Raw genomic sequence first — 19055 nt, forward strand, 5'->3', positions numbered from 1 at the left:
TTAAATAAAGCATGTGGCGATATGTTAAGTAAACAATTATAAACTATGAAAACAGGATTTCCTCCACAGAAGGAAAGTCCACCTACTCTCTTTCTTACATACGTATATTTGTGTATTCACAAACATAGATGCACTAACCATTAGAATTTGTTTAAGCATTTTTTATATAGATCTTATATTTGAGGAGTCTTCCAGGACTTGATCCCATTTGAATCAAGAACAACAATTTTTAAAGCATTCATAAAATTTCTCATTTGAAGATTTCATTTATTTATTTGACAGAGAGAGACAGAGAGTTTGCACAAGCAGGGGAACAGCAAGCAGAGGGAGAGGGAGAGGGAGAAGCCGGCTCCCTGCTGGGCAGGACCCTGGGATCATGACCTGAGTCAAAGCCAAGTCAAAGACAGACACTTAATTGACTGAGATACCCATGTGCCCCCAAATTTCTCATTTTAAACATACTGTTAAAATCTTACAGGTAAATAATTCCATCTGTAATAATATCCTGAACTCATGGAGAGTTGAAAACCAGAGTCAAACAGAAACAATATAAAAAAGGTGATTTAAAATTATTTCAAAACCCCAGATAACATCTGAAAGAGTTTCTGTTCCTTCAAAATGGGGGCGCTAGGCTTCTAAAAACCACAAAGACCTTTTGGTGAATATACACAGTGGCAGATAAATATGCTCAGCAATGAGCTTTTCTTATTTCAGCCCTCTACGATACCCAGCGATTACCGGTTTATAATAATAAAATGTAAACTTAGCCTGAGCACAGACTGGTTCTGAAATTAACCTTCAGATGCTTCCCCAAATACAAAAGCTTTACTTCTACAGATGGCATTCCACATCACTTTTATTTTTATATTTAGAAAGCTTGTGTTAAACTTCTGTAGTTTCCTCATTACTTCCCTCCCCTCCAATAGAAAATAGGTAAAGGCAACTGAAAGTCAGATTTCAAAAGAAGGGGAAAAAGGCCAACACAAAGGTAAATCACGGGATAGTGAAGACGCGACGTTTGTCATAGTTTCTCGGCAAACTCAGCTCTCAAGTGAACCCAATCACTGGTACAAGTGTCTTGAATGGCCCTTGAGTGCAACTGGCCAGTGGGTACTCTCACTTCCCACCCTGGCTTTGACAAAATGCTCCATTCAGTGTTAGGAGATGAGGGGCAAAGCTTGAATAAACAGACTGTTTCCATGGTGGGTTTCAAAGGGAGATTTGTTTTTATAATAACCAAGAGTGGCAACGACATAGTATTTTTGTCTCTCCTCTTTGCTCCTGCAAGGTGGTCAGCACTGACCTGCATCCGGTTCATGGCTTCCCGGATCTGGTCAAGGTGATGAGCAGAGCTGAGGGCCTCTAGTCGAATATCTGTTAATTTTAACTCCTTTTCTCTGAGCTCGCTCTTCAGCTGCAGAATTATCTCTGCCTCAGCCTCTGTGCACTCACAGATCCTGAAGAAGGAAACAAACACAAAATCAGTTGCCAGGAGGGAAACCAGGGGATCAGGAAAAGCAATGCTTCCTTTAAGGCTGAACTGCGATATTATCCAGCAGCTACAGAGGTTCTGTGCTGCCAGCAAAACCTAAAGAGAAGGAGAAAGAGTTTTACAAACAGTAATACATTTCCAAGTTCAAAACTGGAATCAGGAACAGTCTTTTTCCTTTAATCCTTTCTTCCTATTTTTCTGAAGTTTAAAAACAATCCATTATTATTCAAGACCAATTAATCTTCAAAATATCCTTGCGGCTGATATTCATGAGACTGCATAGCATCACACCATCTCATTCTGCCATTCTTCAAGGGACTTAAATTTCTATTTGCAATTTAGGAAATATTTTTTTAAAGTACTCATGTTTTTAAAACTGATTATTATTATTATTATTATTTGCAAAACTGTGCAAAGTGTAACATTATTTGCTACCACACTGTCTTCAAGTTACCATGAAAATCCAATATAAATATTGTAGAAAATAAATCAGGGAGATTAGTTGTGGACATTTAAATAATGGATGAGTGTTATATAATCTCCCCGGTCAGCTCAGCTGATTTAGGAGATCAAAGCTAATGAAGCTAAATCACAGGTTTCAACCCATGCAAGTGGACTAGTCGAGGGCTCCTTGAAGGTCATCCACATTACTTCCTCATTATTTTGTTGTTATTGTTGTTTTGTGGGTAGTTTTGCAGTAAAGAAGGTGCGAGAACTTGTTTTTGATGAACTAGTATCTTTCCCATTTAAAAATATGAGGACTACCTTGTTGATTACAAAATGTTAGTGGTAGGTTCCTCTTTCCTACATAAGTGATGAAATTATCTGGGATACACAAGCATCTTAAATGGTCCTATTAGTGGCTCTGTTCTACATGACAGTGCAAGCCTAGTCATCATCATGGGCACCCGAAGAAATCCGATTTAAACAGTATATAAAACAGAATCACCTCATCAAAGCACACGTGGTACGTTCTCAAGATTTCATCCATTCTTGTAACATCAAACGGTGAGCTACTATAAAAATGCTATGCTAGGTTATCTAATGGAATTAAAGGCAAACGGATTACAGCCTGGTTTTTAGGAAAACAAGCTGGACTTCAAAACCAGGAAGACAGAGGAGGAGGTTTCTATCGTTGAAATGCATGCGAGGGATTTTAGAAAGAGCAAAGGCAAACGCTGCTGAGTTAGAACCGGCATCTTGGCAAGTTGCATGCATCACACGCCATTTTACCGGGATCTATGCTTGTAGATCACAGGGCCATTTTGCCGTTTCTTTGGTGGCCAGACAAGGGGCGACCTGCATGGAATGCACAGTGAGGCAGAGACATGGACAAAGGCCATTTTGCACAGAAGTGAGACTGATGACACAGAAGAGTGGAGCGTGAGGTGGCAAAGCACACGGACTCTCATGTGTGAAAAAGGAAGGAGAAACCAGGGCTGCCCACAGTTCTCAGGTAGATCAGAAAACCACCCGCACAGATGGTGTCACCTGACTGCATTTACAACACACACAGGGGCTTGGCCTGCCGCTGTTTTTAAAAGAGACTTCAGCATCCTGCGGAGGGGAGTGACTTACGCCGAGGCCGACTGTGAGGGCTTCATGGATGTGGACCCACAGTCCCCCGCGTGGTGGGGCACTTTTGGCGATGCTGGGAGGGATGAGTCAGTGAGCTCTTCGATGTCCGAATGGGAGGAAGGAGGCTTGGTGGACTTCTTCTTCCCAAAGGCTTGTTTGAATGAGCTTCTCAGCTGAAAAGAGGAGAGGAATGACCCTTCTTGTCTGTGTGCATGTGGAGAATTTGGCTTTGGGGCGTTAGTTTGCAGGTGCTATCCTAGCCACTGCCTGGGGTCAGTACGGACAAGCAGAGTATTAACAGGTGCAGCACGGTATCTCTAGAAAACAACGATACCGTGTTTTGTGTTTTGTTTTATTCTTATATTAATCCAGCGCAGCGCAAACACGGAAGGCTTTGAAATAGTGCAAGGTCAAGGGCATGGCTGTCAGAGCACTCATTTAAAACTAAGTACCTTGAAGGGATCTCCACTCCCAATGCTTCTCTCTTCAAGGCAATTTGTTTTAAATGGGCCACTTTAGCGCTACAATCAAGTCATGTCCTGCTGACAGTATAAACTTAAAAAGCAAAATGAAATCAAATTCACCTAACACCTCATTAATTGTGATTTTTCTATTCAAATTTTCAATTCCCATGCTATTCAAAACCGGAATTGGTATCCCCTACAGCTCTATTCAGAAAGTGTTTTTTGTTTTTTGTTTTTTTACCTCTTCTCTTTAAAATTTGAGATTAAAATGAAAAGACACAAAGAAAAGACATACAAGGTAATCTGTTTTTGAAAGGTATAAAAAGCCTACTGCCAAAATGAATAGCATTCATGCCAAGGTAGGGTATTTTTTATAGATGCATGCCAAATTGTCCACGGTTTATATTCACCTCACTTCCTCTAGAGTTCACCTTGCAGAAACATGAAAGAGTGTGGAATTACAAATCAAGGGAATGAAGGCTGATCAGTATTTTAAAATATTACCTTATAAACATTTTTTTTAAAACAAAGAAGATATTTCTTTCATTATTTATAGCAGGCACTCAGCAAAATCCTCTGGTAGTTATGTTTTGGATTTCATCAATAGTTGTACTTATTTAAGAAACTACCTTCATTTCATGGTATTAAAAAAAATCCTTTACTGCATGGTTTTTAAACATTTTGCTGTGATAGCGTCTTCCCCTCAATTTTTTAGCAATTGCTTAGTATCATCATAAATTCTATTTCTAGCACATGTAAAGCATTGTTCTGGGAAAGTACATTTCTGTATTTCTGCTATACTCTCTTCCAAAAAAAAAAAATAAAATAAACAAAAAACAAACAAACAGACCCAGAAAGCAGACATTAATGTAGTTGATTTCTGAGGAGGTGAATCTTTATTCACACTATATCCTGTTGAAGTGAGAGGGGGGAGGCTTTCAAGGTTTCTTCTTTCCCTTTCTTTACAATTCATTTCCTCTCCTCTTCCTCCATCCCTGCCACAGTATCACCTCCACACCACCATCTTTTCTTCTCCCTCATCTCCAGGGTAAATCCCTGCCCTGTCATTTATTAATAGATGTCATCTCAGTTTTCTTACAACAACTTTATAAAATCGGTATTAATTGTCCTATTTTTGTAGATGAGAAAACATAGGCCCCCTCAAAAAGTGAAGTCGCCTGCCTATGGTCCAAGTATTAAGGGGCAGAGTTGGGATGCAAACCCAAGAGTAGTCCTGACCAAAACCTCTCCTCCTCAGCACCAAGCCACCCTGATTCTGGTGAAGAGTACTGCCTTCCGGGGGACCGGTGACTTGAGGGAGTCCCTTTGTAAACTGCTACAGACTTCTAAATCTCCAAATAAAACAAACCTGACTCATCGTGCACTAATAAGCTTTTGAATGAGATGGATGACCAGGGCTTACCCAGTTTTTCTTCTTCTTTTTCTTGGAGTCAGCATCATTACCACTACCAATGCTGGAATGGCTTGTGGCACTGTTGATACTAGAAACACTTTCAGAAGAATGCTGTCTTCTGATGCGGAGATCTAGCAACAGACAGAACACCACATTAGCTCCCAAAGACTTTCACTGTGAACAAATAAGACTTTTATGCTTTCTTGAGAGGAAGTCTGCGAATAAAAGTCAACACGGCTTTGTACAGATCATTTCAGTGCAGTTTTGGATTTGTAAGTTTAATAAAGTACCACCTTATTTGCTTTAATTAACTGGGTTATCGGCATTAAGATTCACTGGTATCTCCTAAGTCTGTAGCTCTGCTGGTTTAATGAATTCTGAGTTTTATCCAAAAATGAAATGCTATGCTAGTGATTTCTCCTGAATACCTGGATCAAGCAGATCTTCCAAAGTGATTTATTCCAAATGATTACTTCCATGGCATAAATGGAAACTCATAATAGCATGAGAATTAATTGTGTCTTTTTAATATCAGTGCTTTGAATAAAGCTACCGAAGCCAAATATATTAATTTTCCATTTCACAGAATCATACCATAATAGAGTCAAAACAAACTTTTGAAGTCATTTAAGCAATTCAATTCAGGTGACGAATTTTTGAAGTGCAAAGAAGTAACTTAACCAAGGTCAAAGAACCTGTGAGGGAAAGGTGCTCAAGAGAGAAACTGCATAGATTGCATGTGTAAACTAAACAGGAAACATATTTAAGACAGTGCAATTCTTCCATCATAGTCCCACCCGTGACCTGGAATAGTAATAACGGTAATAATAATAACAACATGTAATATTAAAGCTAGCTTTTACTATGTGTTTACTCTGTCCTGGGATTATCTAATTTCATTCTGTTTTTTTTTTTTTTCTTTTAAAGATTTTATTTACTTATTTGAGAGAGAAAGAGAGCACAACCAGGGGAAGTAGCAGAGGGAGAGGAAAAAGCAGATTCCCCATTGATCAGGGAGCCCAACACAGGGCTCAATTCCAGGACCCTGAGATCATGCGTGACCTGAGCTGAAGGCAGATGCTTGACCAACTGAGTCACCCAGGCGCCCCTTATCTAATTTTATTCTTAAAGCAAAGTGTTGAAGTAAGTTTAATTATGAAAAGTAATTTCATCAGAGCCACACAGATGAAATACAAAAGAGCTAATCCAACAGCTAGGCAGACTCTAATATCTGTTGTACTAAATGCTATGTGATATGGGCTTGCCATACTTCTCAAAAGCATGTAGTGCTTCTTTAGTCACACAAGATAACTTGAAAAAAATAACATTTGATATTTAATCATGTTGAAGATACCCACTTATTCCATACAATCAGCTTATAAAATTTATTTATAATTGTTGAAACTGCAATTTCATCTACTTACTGTGAACTGATAATAAGTGTTAGTGGAGACACTAAGAAATTATAAAATTTTTTTAAGGTCAAGTCTGCTTTAAGGCCAAACCTATTACTATATTTAATCGGCATCAATTAAGATTTGTCAAGCAAAAAATCTCAGTGGAACTTCCAAGGTGTCAGAAATTATAATATAGCTTTCAAAAAGCTTCCATAGAAACAATAGTATAAAAGCAAAGCCTTTCCGGTTGACTGCTTTATTTAACATTACAACACCCCATGACAATGAAGCTATAACTGTTACTTTCAAATATAATAAGGGAGTATATGTGTGGGTACGTAATACATGTATACATATCTCTAACCTTAGAGTTATATACATACATATCAGTAATTACCTTAATTTTTCCATTAAGATAATAAGCATGGTGACAATTTCATAGGAGGGAAAAAATAAAACAATTTTTCAGGATCCATAGAGTTGGGCCTTTTAAAAGTCCTTTAAAAAATAATGATGAGACTTTACTGTGGTTACATGCCCAAAATATTGCTCAAAATACTATCAATGTCAAAACTTAAATGAAGGTGAGATGCCTAAATTATAACCATAACCGCTATTTCTGCTTCTGTACCTTCACTTGCTAACCCATGAGGAGATGGAAAATTACCAGTAAACTTTCTGGAGGCCCTCTGTAACCACACAACCCCCGCCCAGAATTGAACCTAGCAGAGTGGCCGCTCCTGGACCCCCACCGGCTCTGGGCCGAGAGATAACAGCCATCTGGCGCCAGAGAAACCCCCACCCAGAATTGGACATGACAAAGTGACTGCTCCCAAACCTCCCACCCAGCTTTGGGTATGGGAGATAATAACTATCTGGCACCCCGCCGCTTGACAGGGAGACCCCGGCCAATCCTGAGGTGACACATACCCTAGCGGTGCCAACCAAGCAGTTTGAAGAACAACAGCCCTTTGACCTAACCAATAATCTGTTCCCAGCCTTTTCCGGCTCTATAGCGCGCCAGTCATATTATAGAGTTGCTGTTTGATTTTACTGCGGTATGTAGTGATTTGTTATGAGATACTATGATGTATGCTAAGTCCCTGCCTCCCCAAAAATAGAGTATAAAAAGTGCTGTGATCCTGAGCTCAGGACCTCTTAGCGTCACCGGAAACGAGTGCGCGGAGGTCCGGGTTCGAACTCGTAATAAACGACCCTTGTTGTTTGGCTTTGACTCTGGACTCTGTTGGTCGTCTTTGGGAGGTCTCGGAATTTGGGCACAACAAAGGCATTTATTTATGCATGCTATTTTGATTGAACAATAAAGAAGCACAGTATCCCTTAATCAACAAATATGGAAGTTATATGAATAAAGAAAAGAAAAATATGCTGGTATTTATTTGTGTTTTGAATTTCTGCTGTGACTGTCTATAAGCTTTTGTGATCAAGATACATTATTTGTTAGGTTTTTCCCTAGTAACCGACTTTCACAAATAAAGCAATTATACTAGGTGTTAAAGTACTCCAGAGTTTTTATTATATCCAAAAATTAATAAATTGTATTTAACTTTGATTGACCCTCAAAATTTAAGAAGATGAGTTAATTCTTACTTTCGTAAGTCAAAAGTAGTCCTTAAGGGTATTATTTACTTTCAGTTATGATGGCATTTACCAATAAAGATTAGCAGAGGAATGATTTCAATGATATCATGGAATGAAATGAATGCATTTTACTCATCTCTAACAATTCCTTTCTAGTGCTTGTAAGTATTGATGCAGTACATGTGACATCATAGAGCTTTGTAGAGAATGGTTGGCCCAATGGATATCGACAATATGAGTGAATGGAGAAGCTTATTTTACAAGTCTGTATTTCAGTTACATACTTGTTCATCCATTCCTTTCCTTTTCTTACCCTCCATACCAGCACTGCCCGGGTTCAAGCTATCACTATCACTTACTTACCTGCTTGACAGCAAGAATGGCTGTCCAAATTTCTCACCTTCAAACCCTTCAATAGATGGTAACTAGAGAATTCTCTTTAAAAGGAAAACATCATCACTCCCATACTTAAGACTCTTCAACAGATTCCCATTTTAATAAGAAAGAAAGCATTCTAACTCTTAAACAGGGCCTAAAATTCCCTCAGTAGTCTGGTCAGTAATTCTCTCTCTAACCTGGTTCTATGTGTTGTAACTTTGCTCACTGTACCAGTCCCATAAAGGCACTAGTCCATTTTCTATCTCAAGGCTCTTCTGGAATAGTCCTCTCTCAATACTTGAGTTGATCATTATTCCTTGGAGCTCCCTTTAAATGTTGCTTTCTGGGGAAGGCCTTTCCTGACTATGAACCTCTAGGAGGTTCCCTGGTACCCTTGTTTTCCATGGGCACCTAGGCCTGTTGCTTTTATAACCTAACTATTTTGGCATACATATTCAGCTCTGTCAGCGATCACAGTTGTTTATTTCCTGCTCTCCCACAAGACTAAAAGCTTAATGGATACAAAGATTATATCTGTTTTGTTTATCATTGTATACTCGGGATGCTGAACAAATTATGGCAAGTGGTAGGCAATCAACAATCATTTGTAAGTAATATTATTATTATTCATTGAATATAACTATATTTGCCTAACATTCCTAAAACAGTATTCACTGTTGATAGCAATTTACTACATGTTTTGTTGAACTGTATCTGGCATATCACAAGGAAAAATTTTATTCTATGTTTGTACACAAAGGTAGTGACTTAAAAAACAATAGTATATTTTGAAAAATAAAAGTAAAATTTTCCATTACTTTAATTTTCATATATAGTTATATAGATGTATTTCTATATAGTTAAAGTTATACAGAGATCTATTCACATCTCTGTGGCAGTTGACTGTGAGCCCTTGAGTAAGGACTTTTTTGGAAATCTTTATATTTTGAGATATAACAGAGTGGATAGTATATACTAGGTGTTCAAAGAACATTTGTGCATGAATAAATAAATTTATTATATTATAGACTACTATTATTTATCATGCCTGGTTGATAAACATGATGCACAAATAGAAAATAGAAAGTTACATTCATTATGTGAATTTTTCATAGTTTGGCCTGCCTGTGTTGCCCCACTCCAAATATATATTGTAAGATTATATGTTACAAATTTATCTAAGATAAATATATAAAATTCTCAAAAGCCAAATCTCAATATGATTTCAGACTCTAAGTTTATAGCTTGTACAATCACCTTAATAACCAATGGAAAACAACACAATTAGTCCAAGAGACTTTATTTTCTCCATGTTACATCAATGGTCAACATAGTAAAAATCAGTTTTTGTTCACTGAATTGAATACGAAGTTTTAATATTACATAAACCTAATCTAAATATCCTATATACATTTATAATTCCTGTTTCTGTGCATTTTAAATCTTGTAAAAATATTTTTAAATCTTTCTTGACCAATTTGAATATTAACTGTTATACTCTTGCTTATTTTATGTGTCTCTCCCACATACAGCAGAGGAGTTCCTTTTTTTCAGTTCCAGTAGGTATACAAGGGTACCTGTTGGCTACAATAAAAAGAATCCTTCCAGAAAGTTTTACTTCAGTGACTTGTACTGCATTAAAGAAAGGATTAAGCCTTTTAAAATCCCTTCTGGACCTATTTACGACATGAAGATTTAGAACATAAGCTGCTTTATTATAGCTCTAAGATAAGCTTTAAATATGCAGTAATTTTCCATGCGGCATATAAATCAACTCCCCCACATGGAAAGTTGCTAAATTCTTAACAGAAGTAGCCCCTAGAGAACTAGTTTTTCCTTCAATTTAAGAATATCTCACTTTATATAATTTTTCCCTAAAATTTAAATTCAAGTGATTAAAAAATTACATTTTTAAAATCAAAATTCAAATAAGCCCCTTTTGTGTCATAAGGCATCATCATGGCCACTTGGATTGAAAAAAAACAAACAACCCTACCGTTGATCAGAAAAGGCTGAACTTACATAAATTAAGGCACCAAAATATACTACAAATTTGGATAGAAGCACAGTATTTCCAGAAAGATATCACAAGGGGACCTCTTCCAGCTTAAGGGTCAAGGAGGCATATTTAGTCCAACTCTTATAAGGTTTCAAAAAGTTTTTATGTTGAAAATTTTAAGGAGATATAACCAGAACACAAAAAGAACTTCTAGAGAATTAGAAGTAGTTCAGGGTAGCTGAAATATACAACATGACAAAAAAGCAGAGAATAAGGTCTAAAGCAGTGTCTAGCTAGTAAGTGGCAGCCAATAAATATTTGCTGAATGAACAAAGCTGGTGAAGAAAGATTATGTCATGTTAAGAAGTTTGCATTTCATCCTAAGGGCAATGGGACATCTGTATATATATGTTGTTGACAACAGCTTTGGTTTCAGAATGATATAAAGTGGTGCAGGATGAAAGGCAGGAAGGATTTAGGAGTTTGTGGTCATAGTTCAGGGGAGAGATGAGAGATGGTGTTAGGAGGATCAGAGAAAAGGGAACAGATCCGAGAGATATTTAACAGGTAGAATCAATAGAGCTTAGTGATTTAATGAAGAGAAGAGGATTTATGAATGACATCTGGATTTATGGCTATATATAGAAGGATGGAGGTACCGTTTACTGAGGCAAGGAACACTGAAGGCAAAGCAGGCGAAGAGGGAAGATGACAAGTTCAAATTTGGAGATGTTGAGTTTAGTGTGACAAACAGACATCCAAAGATAACCAAAGACAGCTCTCTCTGGGGCAGCTAGATTTACAGATCTGTAACTCAAAAGAGGAGCCAGGCCTGGAGAGATATATTGGACAGTTATCAACACATAAATGATAATTATAGCTAGAGGAGTAGATGAGTTTGTACAGACTTTTAGAGAGGATGAAGAGACTCACAGTGTACCAAATCTTAAAGGAAGTCAATTGAGGACTGGGTTTTTAAGAAATACCAACATTTAACAAACGGACATAAAGGAGTGACCCTGCAAAACAAACTTTGAAAGAGAGTTCAAAGAATCCGGAGAAAAACTAAGAGTGTGTAGAGATGAATGTGATTGGTAGGATAGAAGGACATCAATATCAAATGCTATTTACATGTCAAATATGATAAGAATTTTAAAACGTTGTACTGGATTTTGTGTCCTGTAAGTCATTATGGATCCTGGAGAGAACAGTTTTTTTTTTTTTTATTTTTTTTTTATTTTATTTTATTTATTTGAGAGAGAGAGACAGTGAGAGAGATCATGAGCGAGGAGAAGGTCAGAGGGAGAAGCAGACTCCCCATGGAGCTGGGAGCCTGATGTGGGACTCGATCCCGGGACTCCAGGATCACGCCCTGAGCCAGAGGCAGTCGTTTAACCAACTGCGCCACCCAGGCGTCCCCTGGAGAGAACAGTTTTGGTTTGATAGTAGGAGAAGCCATATTTCAGAGGTCTGAAGTGTGACTGACTGTTGGAGACATTAAAAGATTCCATAAAATGGTCCCAGGATTCACCTGGAAATGGGAAAGTACATGATAGGGCATTCAGGGTTTAGAAAAGCTTTTTTTTTTTTTTTTTTTTTTTTTTTTTGGTATGCTGGTGAAGAGTTAGGACATGAATAAGTAGAACCTATGCAAAGAAAAAAAAATGACATGACATGAATACAAAGCATCTCTTCAGTGGGAAACTAAGGAAGGTATGGTGGTAAATAAGATTATTTTATTATTATATTTTAAGATTTTATTTATTCATTTGAAAGAGAGAGACCGAGAAAGCACACAAGCAGGCAGGGAGAGGCAGAGGGAGAGGGTGAAGCAGACTCCCCGCTGAGCCAGCCAAGAGCCTGATGCAGAACTCGATCCCAGGATCTGGAGATCGTGACCTGAGCCAAAGGTAGACACTTAACCATGTGCCCCTATTATTGTTGAGAACTGATGAAGCATAGTAATAATGAAAAGTAGACTTTCGGTCCTTTTTCTTACTGTTTTTAACATTTCAGTAAGATATGTACCTGTCTATTGCCTCCATCCAGAATGATATTTTCCTCATACCTATTACTTGATATTTCACCATATAAATTATTTTATTTTTGTTTACAGATCTAGATTTTCAGACTCCTTACAGGGTGTGTTTTGCTTGAAGTCAGATATAAATGCATTAAGCAACCTCCCCTAACCCCACTTTCACCAAATCAAAGAGAAAATTGTGTGCATAGAGGCAAATTCCTTAAGGTTAACTAAAAAATTATTGATAAGGAAATCTATTATTCTTAATTTCTGGCATTTTGACTACATTAAGGCCTACTTATTCATTATAAAAGGCAGTGCCACTGAATAAAAGCAGCTTCACTCCAATAAACAAAATAAAATGGGTATTTATTATATTGAATGAAAAAATGGCAGTATTTCTAAATATACCTTTGGGAGGATGGTCTGGACCATTCAGTGCTCCCTGGATAGCAGCCTGGGCAGCAGAATTCTGGGCCTTCAGCATTTCAATGGTTTCTCTTAGTTCTATAAGTTCAGATTCCTGTGAAACAAACAGAATTTAGAAGTTTTAATGCCTAGAGAGAAAAATAAAATGTCCTTGTTCATAATTCACCATCACACGGGTTTCATTTTATGTAGTACTAATGTCTGGGGAGATTTGGATGCCTGACTGACCTTGTCAAGTCATATCTAACAACTTCTTATTTATCTAAATGTAAAGGAGAATTTTAGAAAAATGTCTTGGTTATTCTCATATAAATGTGATCTGAATAGTCTTTATTCCTTTCAAAGGGTAGCATCTAAAGCTGACCAATGCAACATAAAGCAAGACATCACACTGCACATTTGATACCACACTTATTAATACCACCATGATTAGATCAGAGAGTAGTGAGCAGAATTGCATAGGTGCCTCACATGGCATTTACTGTCAGCCGGAAACCCTGAATTCTTGTTGAATGAATGACTTCAGATTTTGTCTCCTTTATATTGCCCTTGGGGAACTGATTCTTTATGTTCAAGTATAAAAGCAGGAACTCATCCCTACCTTGCCTTAACTACACGTCATCTTATTAAATTCTGCTGGGCAAATCAAGGTCATCTTAGATTCTGATACTTTTCATCCAGTAATATTCCCAGTATGGAGACCCAATTTTACCAAGCCAAAGCAACACAGGATTTTTTTTTTTTAAGTGAATAGAAGTACATGCAATCTATAGCCCTTAAATGATACCAATTTATTAAAAAAAAAAAAAAAAGGTAGCCTACACATCAAATTGTTATGAAACATCTCTTTTCTTATTGAACTCAGGGTAACTTTAAGATGTGTCCCAATGAACATAGACATGATTTTTCACAGTTATCTAAGTGAATTGTCAGAAATGACTACAGGGAAAAATGAAGAAGATAGGATATATGCCTCTCCAAAAAAGGAAGTAGAATATTATTTCAGCATGGGCAGTATTTCCCTGAGGAGCTCAAAAACAAGGGGCAGTGGTGACAACTCTAAAAATTAGAATTGTTGTCAGCCTCTTAGAAGGAGAATCCCTAGGGAATGTAAATTGTCATTCATCATTTTCTGTAGCATCTTTGGCAGAAATTCAAAGAATCAGGCTCAGTTTCTTCACTCTATAGTAAATAGCTTATTCCTAGTCTCCATCTCCCAGAATATATTAAAAAGGTAAGATCACCACAATTGCTTTTGGAGGAAACATCTTCAGATGTAAGAACATCCAGAGACTAGTCTAACCCTAGACACTTAAAAAAAAAAAAAAACTAAAAAACTAAAAAACCCAAAAAACATAAAATAGGCAATGCTAAGTGAAATGATAGCCAAGTTTGGAATGGATACCTAGTATGTCCTATAACTATTTTCACTGGATATCTGACATATTTCTAATAGAGGACAGATAATTAAAATGATAATAAACCCTCTTACAGACTTCTAATAGTTTATAAGTCAAAGAATCTCATAATGAGCGATCTGTAGCAACCTTCCAGATTCACAGCTGGATCTTCAAATATTTGACTGTAATTTAATTTGCATATATTCATCAAAAAGGAAAAATAACATGTTTGTGGAAAATTTCCACTGCCATAATACAAAATTCAGACCCAATTCATCATAATTTCTCACTCTCTTCAAGTTCTATCTATAATTTTGTCCCTTGCTCAATCAGTAATAGGTAAGTTTTCCAAAATTTAATGTATTTTCCATTTAAAATAAATCTCCCAATAGTAAAATATTTACAGAAATTCATTCTACCTTTACCAGAAAACTTCAAAAAAGGAATTCTATAGTGCATACTTAATGAATCACATAATTTAAATAATAATTTTACAACATATAGACTAGAATACACATTAAATTTTAATGAAAATCCAATTTTCATCCTTGAATTTAAAATCAAGAGTGCTTGTACTATGGATTAAAAAAATCTGCTGAAAAATGTGGCCTTAGGTTGAAAGAATAAAAATGGAATGAGATCTCATGCAAAGGTCTAAAAAATACAGCTTAATTTTATGAGTAGGCTGACTTATTTCAATGTCTAAACTTTAAACTTTTCTAGAGAAATCTCTCCTCAAAACTGTTTTTAAAAAGATTAGAAGTGGAATGCTCAGGGAATATTGCTTTTTCAGAAAACTGCATTTAATATGAGATAGAAGAATGATCACTTTTAAAATTAAGTATCTTTTTTTTTTAAGATTTTATTTATTTATATGACAGAGATCACAAGTAGGCAGAGAGGCAGGCAGAGAGAGAGAGAGGAGGAAGCAGGCTCCCTGCTGAGCAGAGAGCCCAATGCAGGGGCTCGATCCCAGGACCCTGAGATCATGATCTGAGCCGAAGGCAGCAGCTTAACCCACTGAGCCACCCAGGCACCCACTAAAATTAAGTGTCCTCTTTAAAAATATTATTTATTTATTTGAGAAAGAGCAGACACAAGTGGCTGGGGGAGGGGCAGAGGAAGAGGGAGAAGCAGACTCCCCACTGGACAGGGAGTCTGATGTGGGGCTCGATCCCCAGACCCTGGGGATCATGACCTGGGTCAAAGGCAGAACCTCAATTAACTGAGCCACCCAGGTGCCCCTAAAATTAAGTAGCTTTAAAAACACAACAGCTATTAAGAGGCTAGTTGTTATACAGCATGGAACAATAGACCCAAAGGCAGAATAACTAGGTAACACGTACATTCATTATGTAAAGTGGGAAAATCATATGTATGAAAATCATATGTATGAAAAATGAAAAAAATACATATGAAAAAATTAGCCAAATTCATATTAGCAGTTCTTCAGGGGAACTTGATAAGTATAAGTAAGGGCCTATAAGATATTCCAGTGACTTTCATTAAAAAGATAGTTAACAATCTGAGGGGTTTGAAGTGGCGGAGGGGTGGGAGGTTGGGGTACCAGGTGGTGGGTATTATAGAGGGCACGGCTTGCATGGAGCACTGGGTGTGGTGAAAAAATAATGAATACTGTTTTTCTGAAAATAAATAAATTGGAAAAAAAAAAAGATAGTTAAATTTAACACTGATAATCTCTCCAAACCTGAACTAGGTGTCTCTTCATATCTGCAAAAATCCCTTCCTTCTTCCTTATTTCAGTTAATGAGATCCACCTTCCACATCACTCAAACTATCACTCTATCCCTTTCACTGAGTTTTCCCATATGATTTCTCCCTTTGCTTTAAGTATTTTTCTCACCATTAAAGGCCTGGTGAAATATCTTCATACACTTGAAACCTCTTAGCTTTCCTTTCAGATAAAAAAGTCCCTTCTCTGCACTTTCCGACCATTTAATGCATTCAGCTTATTTAGTTGTTGTAGACTTTATCTTTTCTCTGATATTTATGATCTCAGTACATTTTGGGATGATTTTGTTCAAATGTTCTGGTCTATGTTAAACAGGTGTTTCTCTCCTTCAAAGAATAATGTAAAGCTTCAATTCTACGTATGTTTTAACAATGGGGTGTTTGATCACCTACAGTGCCATATCAAAACATCTGTGATGTTATTGTTCATTCTAAACAGAAAGTCTGGATATGGCTAAGTCAGTGAAATCATTTCCTTCGGAAGGCAACAAAGTCAGGTTTCCCTTTCTCTCTTCCAGTAGTAAGTACATAAAGATTAATAAAAGCACTTTAAAATGAAAACTTGGCTGAGACTTAGAAATTGTTTTATAATAGTTTGTTTCTAGTCTTCTTTTCCTTCTTCTTCATAATTACAGTTGGTGGTTCACATTTATTTTTAAGCTATATATCTTTTTTAAAAAATATTTTTTTATTTATTTTAGAGAGAGAACCTAAGCAGGATGGGCGGAGGGAGAGGAAGAAAGAATCCCAAACAGGCTGTGAGCTGAGCACAGGGCCCCAGGCAGGGCTAGATATCACAACCCTAAGATCACTATCTTGAGATCACGACCTGAGCTAAGACCAAGAGTCAGACCCTCAACTGATTATGCCACCCAGAGTATCCCTTAATTTATATTTTTCTAAGATGACTATAATGCTTAGAAATTACGATGCTGCTTCCAAGTACAATTATGAAAGCCTCTTTTTTTGAGGGGGGGGGTGCCTGGTGTGGAGTAGATCAGAAATATAATAAGAAGCAAGTTCTAGAAATAGCCAAATATAAAATCATTTGACACTCCGAAATATTTTCATTTAGTCTCTTTATTTTGAAGGGGACCAAATAAAAGATACTTCAGTTTTGAGACTCTTTATTCAACTTCCAGAAGAAAACCCTGGAAAACGTATATGCCATCAAGATATAGGCTTAATGCCTCTTCTAATTCAGTAGTTATATACTGTATATACAGTATATACATTATATACTAAAGAGAAGACAGGACCTAGGATGATTCTGTACAGGATCTTAGGAATAGATGATCAGATTATACTTTGTTGGTATTTTTCCACTTTTCAAAAGTGGGAACTAAACTGAAACTTCCTTCACCTATAATAAGCTCTTCAAGATAACAATGCCCCAGACATCTGCTTTTTCCAAGACAGTTTCTCGTGTAAAACAAGCTGGATGGAGCCAGTATCTTTTCTAACTGCTTTGTACATGTCTCTGAGGCTAACCGAGTTATCAAGGTCAGACTTAGAATGCTTCAAAATGAGGTGATCAAATACTTTGTCATAATACTAGCCCTAACCTAGTGGCTCTTCCAACCTAATTTCCTAACTGCATCTGACCTCCTTCCAAATTTCTTCTGGACACAGGCCTTGCTGAAAATCCTACAGGCTTGGCTCAACCAATTTGACCTTCTAGGCAAGACTTAAAAATTTGCACTAAACCTGCTTTTGCTTCCTTACACTGGCACTCAGTTAATCTTACACTATCTAGCTGTAGTTTCTTTGAACATGTCCTACTCTCCATGCCTATGTATGTGCCTTGAAAGCTTGTAAATTTTTCTACTGAAATAACCCAACCAGCCCTGACTATAACAAAATGCTCTAAGTTCCCTGAATTCCAGTAGTGCAAGTAACTTGATTCCATGAATAACATGGATTCAAGCTCTCCTTTGCTCTAAAAGGCTAGTGAACATATTTTCTGACTCTAGTGATACATATTTTTTAAAGATTTTATTATTTATCTGACAAAGAGAGATCACAGTATGCAGAGAGTGAGGGGGAAGCATGCTGAGCAGAGAGTCCAATGCGGGGCTTGATCCCAGGACCCTGAGGATCATGACTGAGCCGAAGGCAGAGGCTTTAACCCACTGAGCTACCCAGGCGCCCCTCTAGTGATACATTTTCAAAAACACTTCTATATGACAAATATTTTAACCTGAAATGGGAAGAGTTAATGTAAAGACCCAATTCAATGAAATTTTTAGCTAGTTTCACATTATCTATTTTCAGATAATTGGCTTTGCATTTTCTCATTTTTAATGCTTAAGCGTCTATTCATCTAGTCACCAAAAAAGTAGCTTCACAGAGGTAAGAGTGAGCAAACCCCAGACTTCACAGTTGGCCTGAGGATCAGTATCTGAGCTCTACCACTTCTACAAAAAGATATCCCTCTGTTGTCTCTGACATTCCTGTTAATTAATTATTTTGAGCGAGAGAGAGAGAGAGAGAGAGAGAGAGGCAGAGAGGCAGAGAGAGCATCTTAAGCAGGCTTCACGCCCAGCAGGGACCTGGATCTCAGCATCACAACCCTGAGATCATGACCTGAGCTGAAATCAAGAGTCAGACATTTAATCAACTGAGCCACCCACGTGCCCCTGTGTTCTGACATTCTAAAAAGACTAACCAAGTACACCTCAATATATGTTCTAATGGCCTCTGGCACAACTGCTCCAGGGAAATAATTTGAAAGTCTTCAAATTATCAGTGAGTATAGCCTTAGTAAGTTCGCTGGAATTTAGCAGTAGTTCTGAAAAAAAATTCATTCATAAAAATACAGATTTGTAAAATTCTTGCCATTTTGATGACTTGCATTACAGCCTTTGCCATCTGGTATTCTAGAACAAAATAAGGTGCTGAACAAAAATTTGAATAGCATTTTTTTTTTCAGTTCTGACAAGGATGGTACAAAGGTTGTACCACTCCAGATGCAGAGAAAAAAGTTATTTTTATCACATATAATAGATATCTCGGGCCATTAAATCTTAATTCTCTCAAAGAATCTTGATGGAGAAGTGCTAATGAAGGGACAAGGACCATAAATCCAGGCAAAATTCTTTTTTTTCTTAAGATTTTATTTATTTAT

At 37.1% G+C, this 19055-nt stretch overlaps 1 protein-coding gene across 7 annotated transcripts in view; it reads right to left on the reverse strand.

Annotated features, from left to right (window-relative positions):
* The window catches only part of NAV3 (neuron navigator 3), a 611692-nt gene that overhangs the window by 35570 nt on the left and 557067 nt on the right, over positions 1 to 19055 (reverse strand). For 5 of the 7 annotated variants that reach the window (XM_044228605.1, XM_044228606.1, XM_044228602.1 and 2 more), the window contains 5 exons: positions 12759 to 12870; positions 4958 to 5079; positions 3945 to 3965; positions 3071 to 3243; positions 1304 to 1457 (listed from right to left, as the gene is read on the reverse strand). In XM_044228605.1, coding sequence (XP_044084540.1) covers positions 1304 to 1457; positions 3071 to 3243; positions 3945 to 3965; positions 4958 to 5079; positions 12759 to 12870 — 582 coding nt within the window. The remainder of the gene's footprint in view (positions 1 to 1303; positions 1458 to 3070; positions 3244 to 3944; positions 3966 to 4957; positions 5080 to 12758; positions 12871 to 19055) is intronic. The other 2 variants (XM_044228604.1, XM_044228601.1) reach the window with 1 other exon arrangement.

This window comes from Neovison vison, chromosome 12 (genome assembly GCF_020171115.1).
Source record: "Neovison vison isolate M4711 chromosome 12, ASM_NN_V1, whole genome shotgun sequence".
Lineage (NCBI taxonomy): Eukaryota > Metazoa > Chordata > Mammalia > Carnivora > Mustelidae > Neogale > Neogale vison.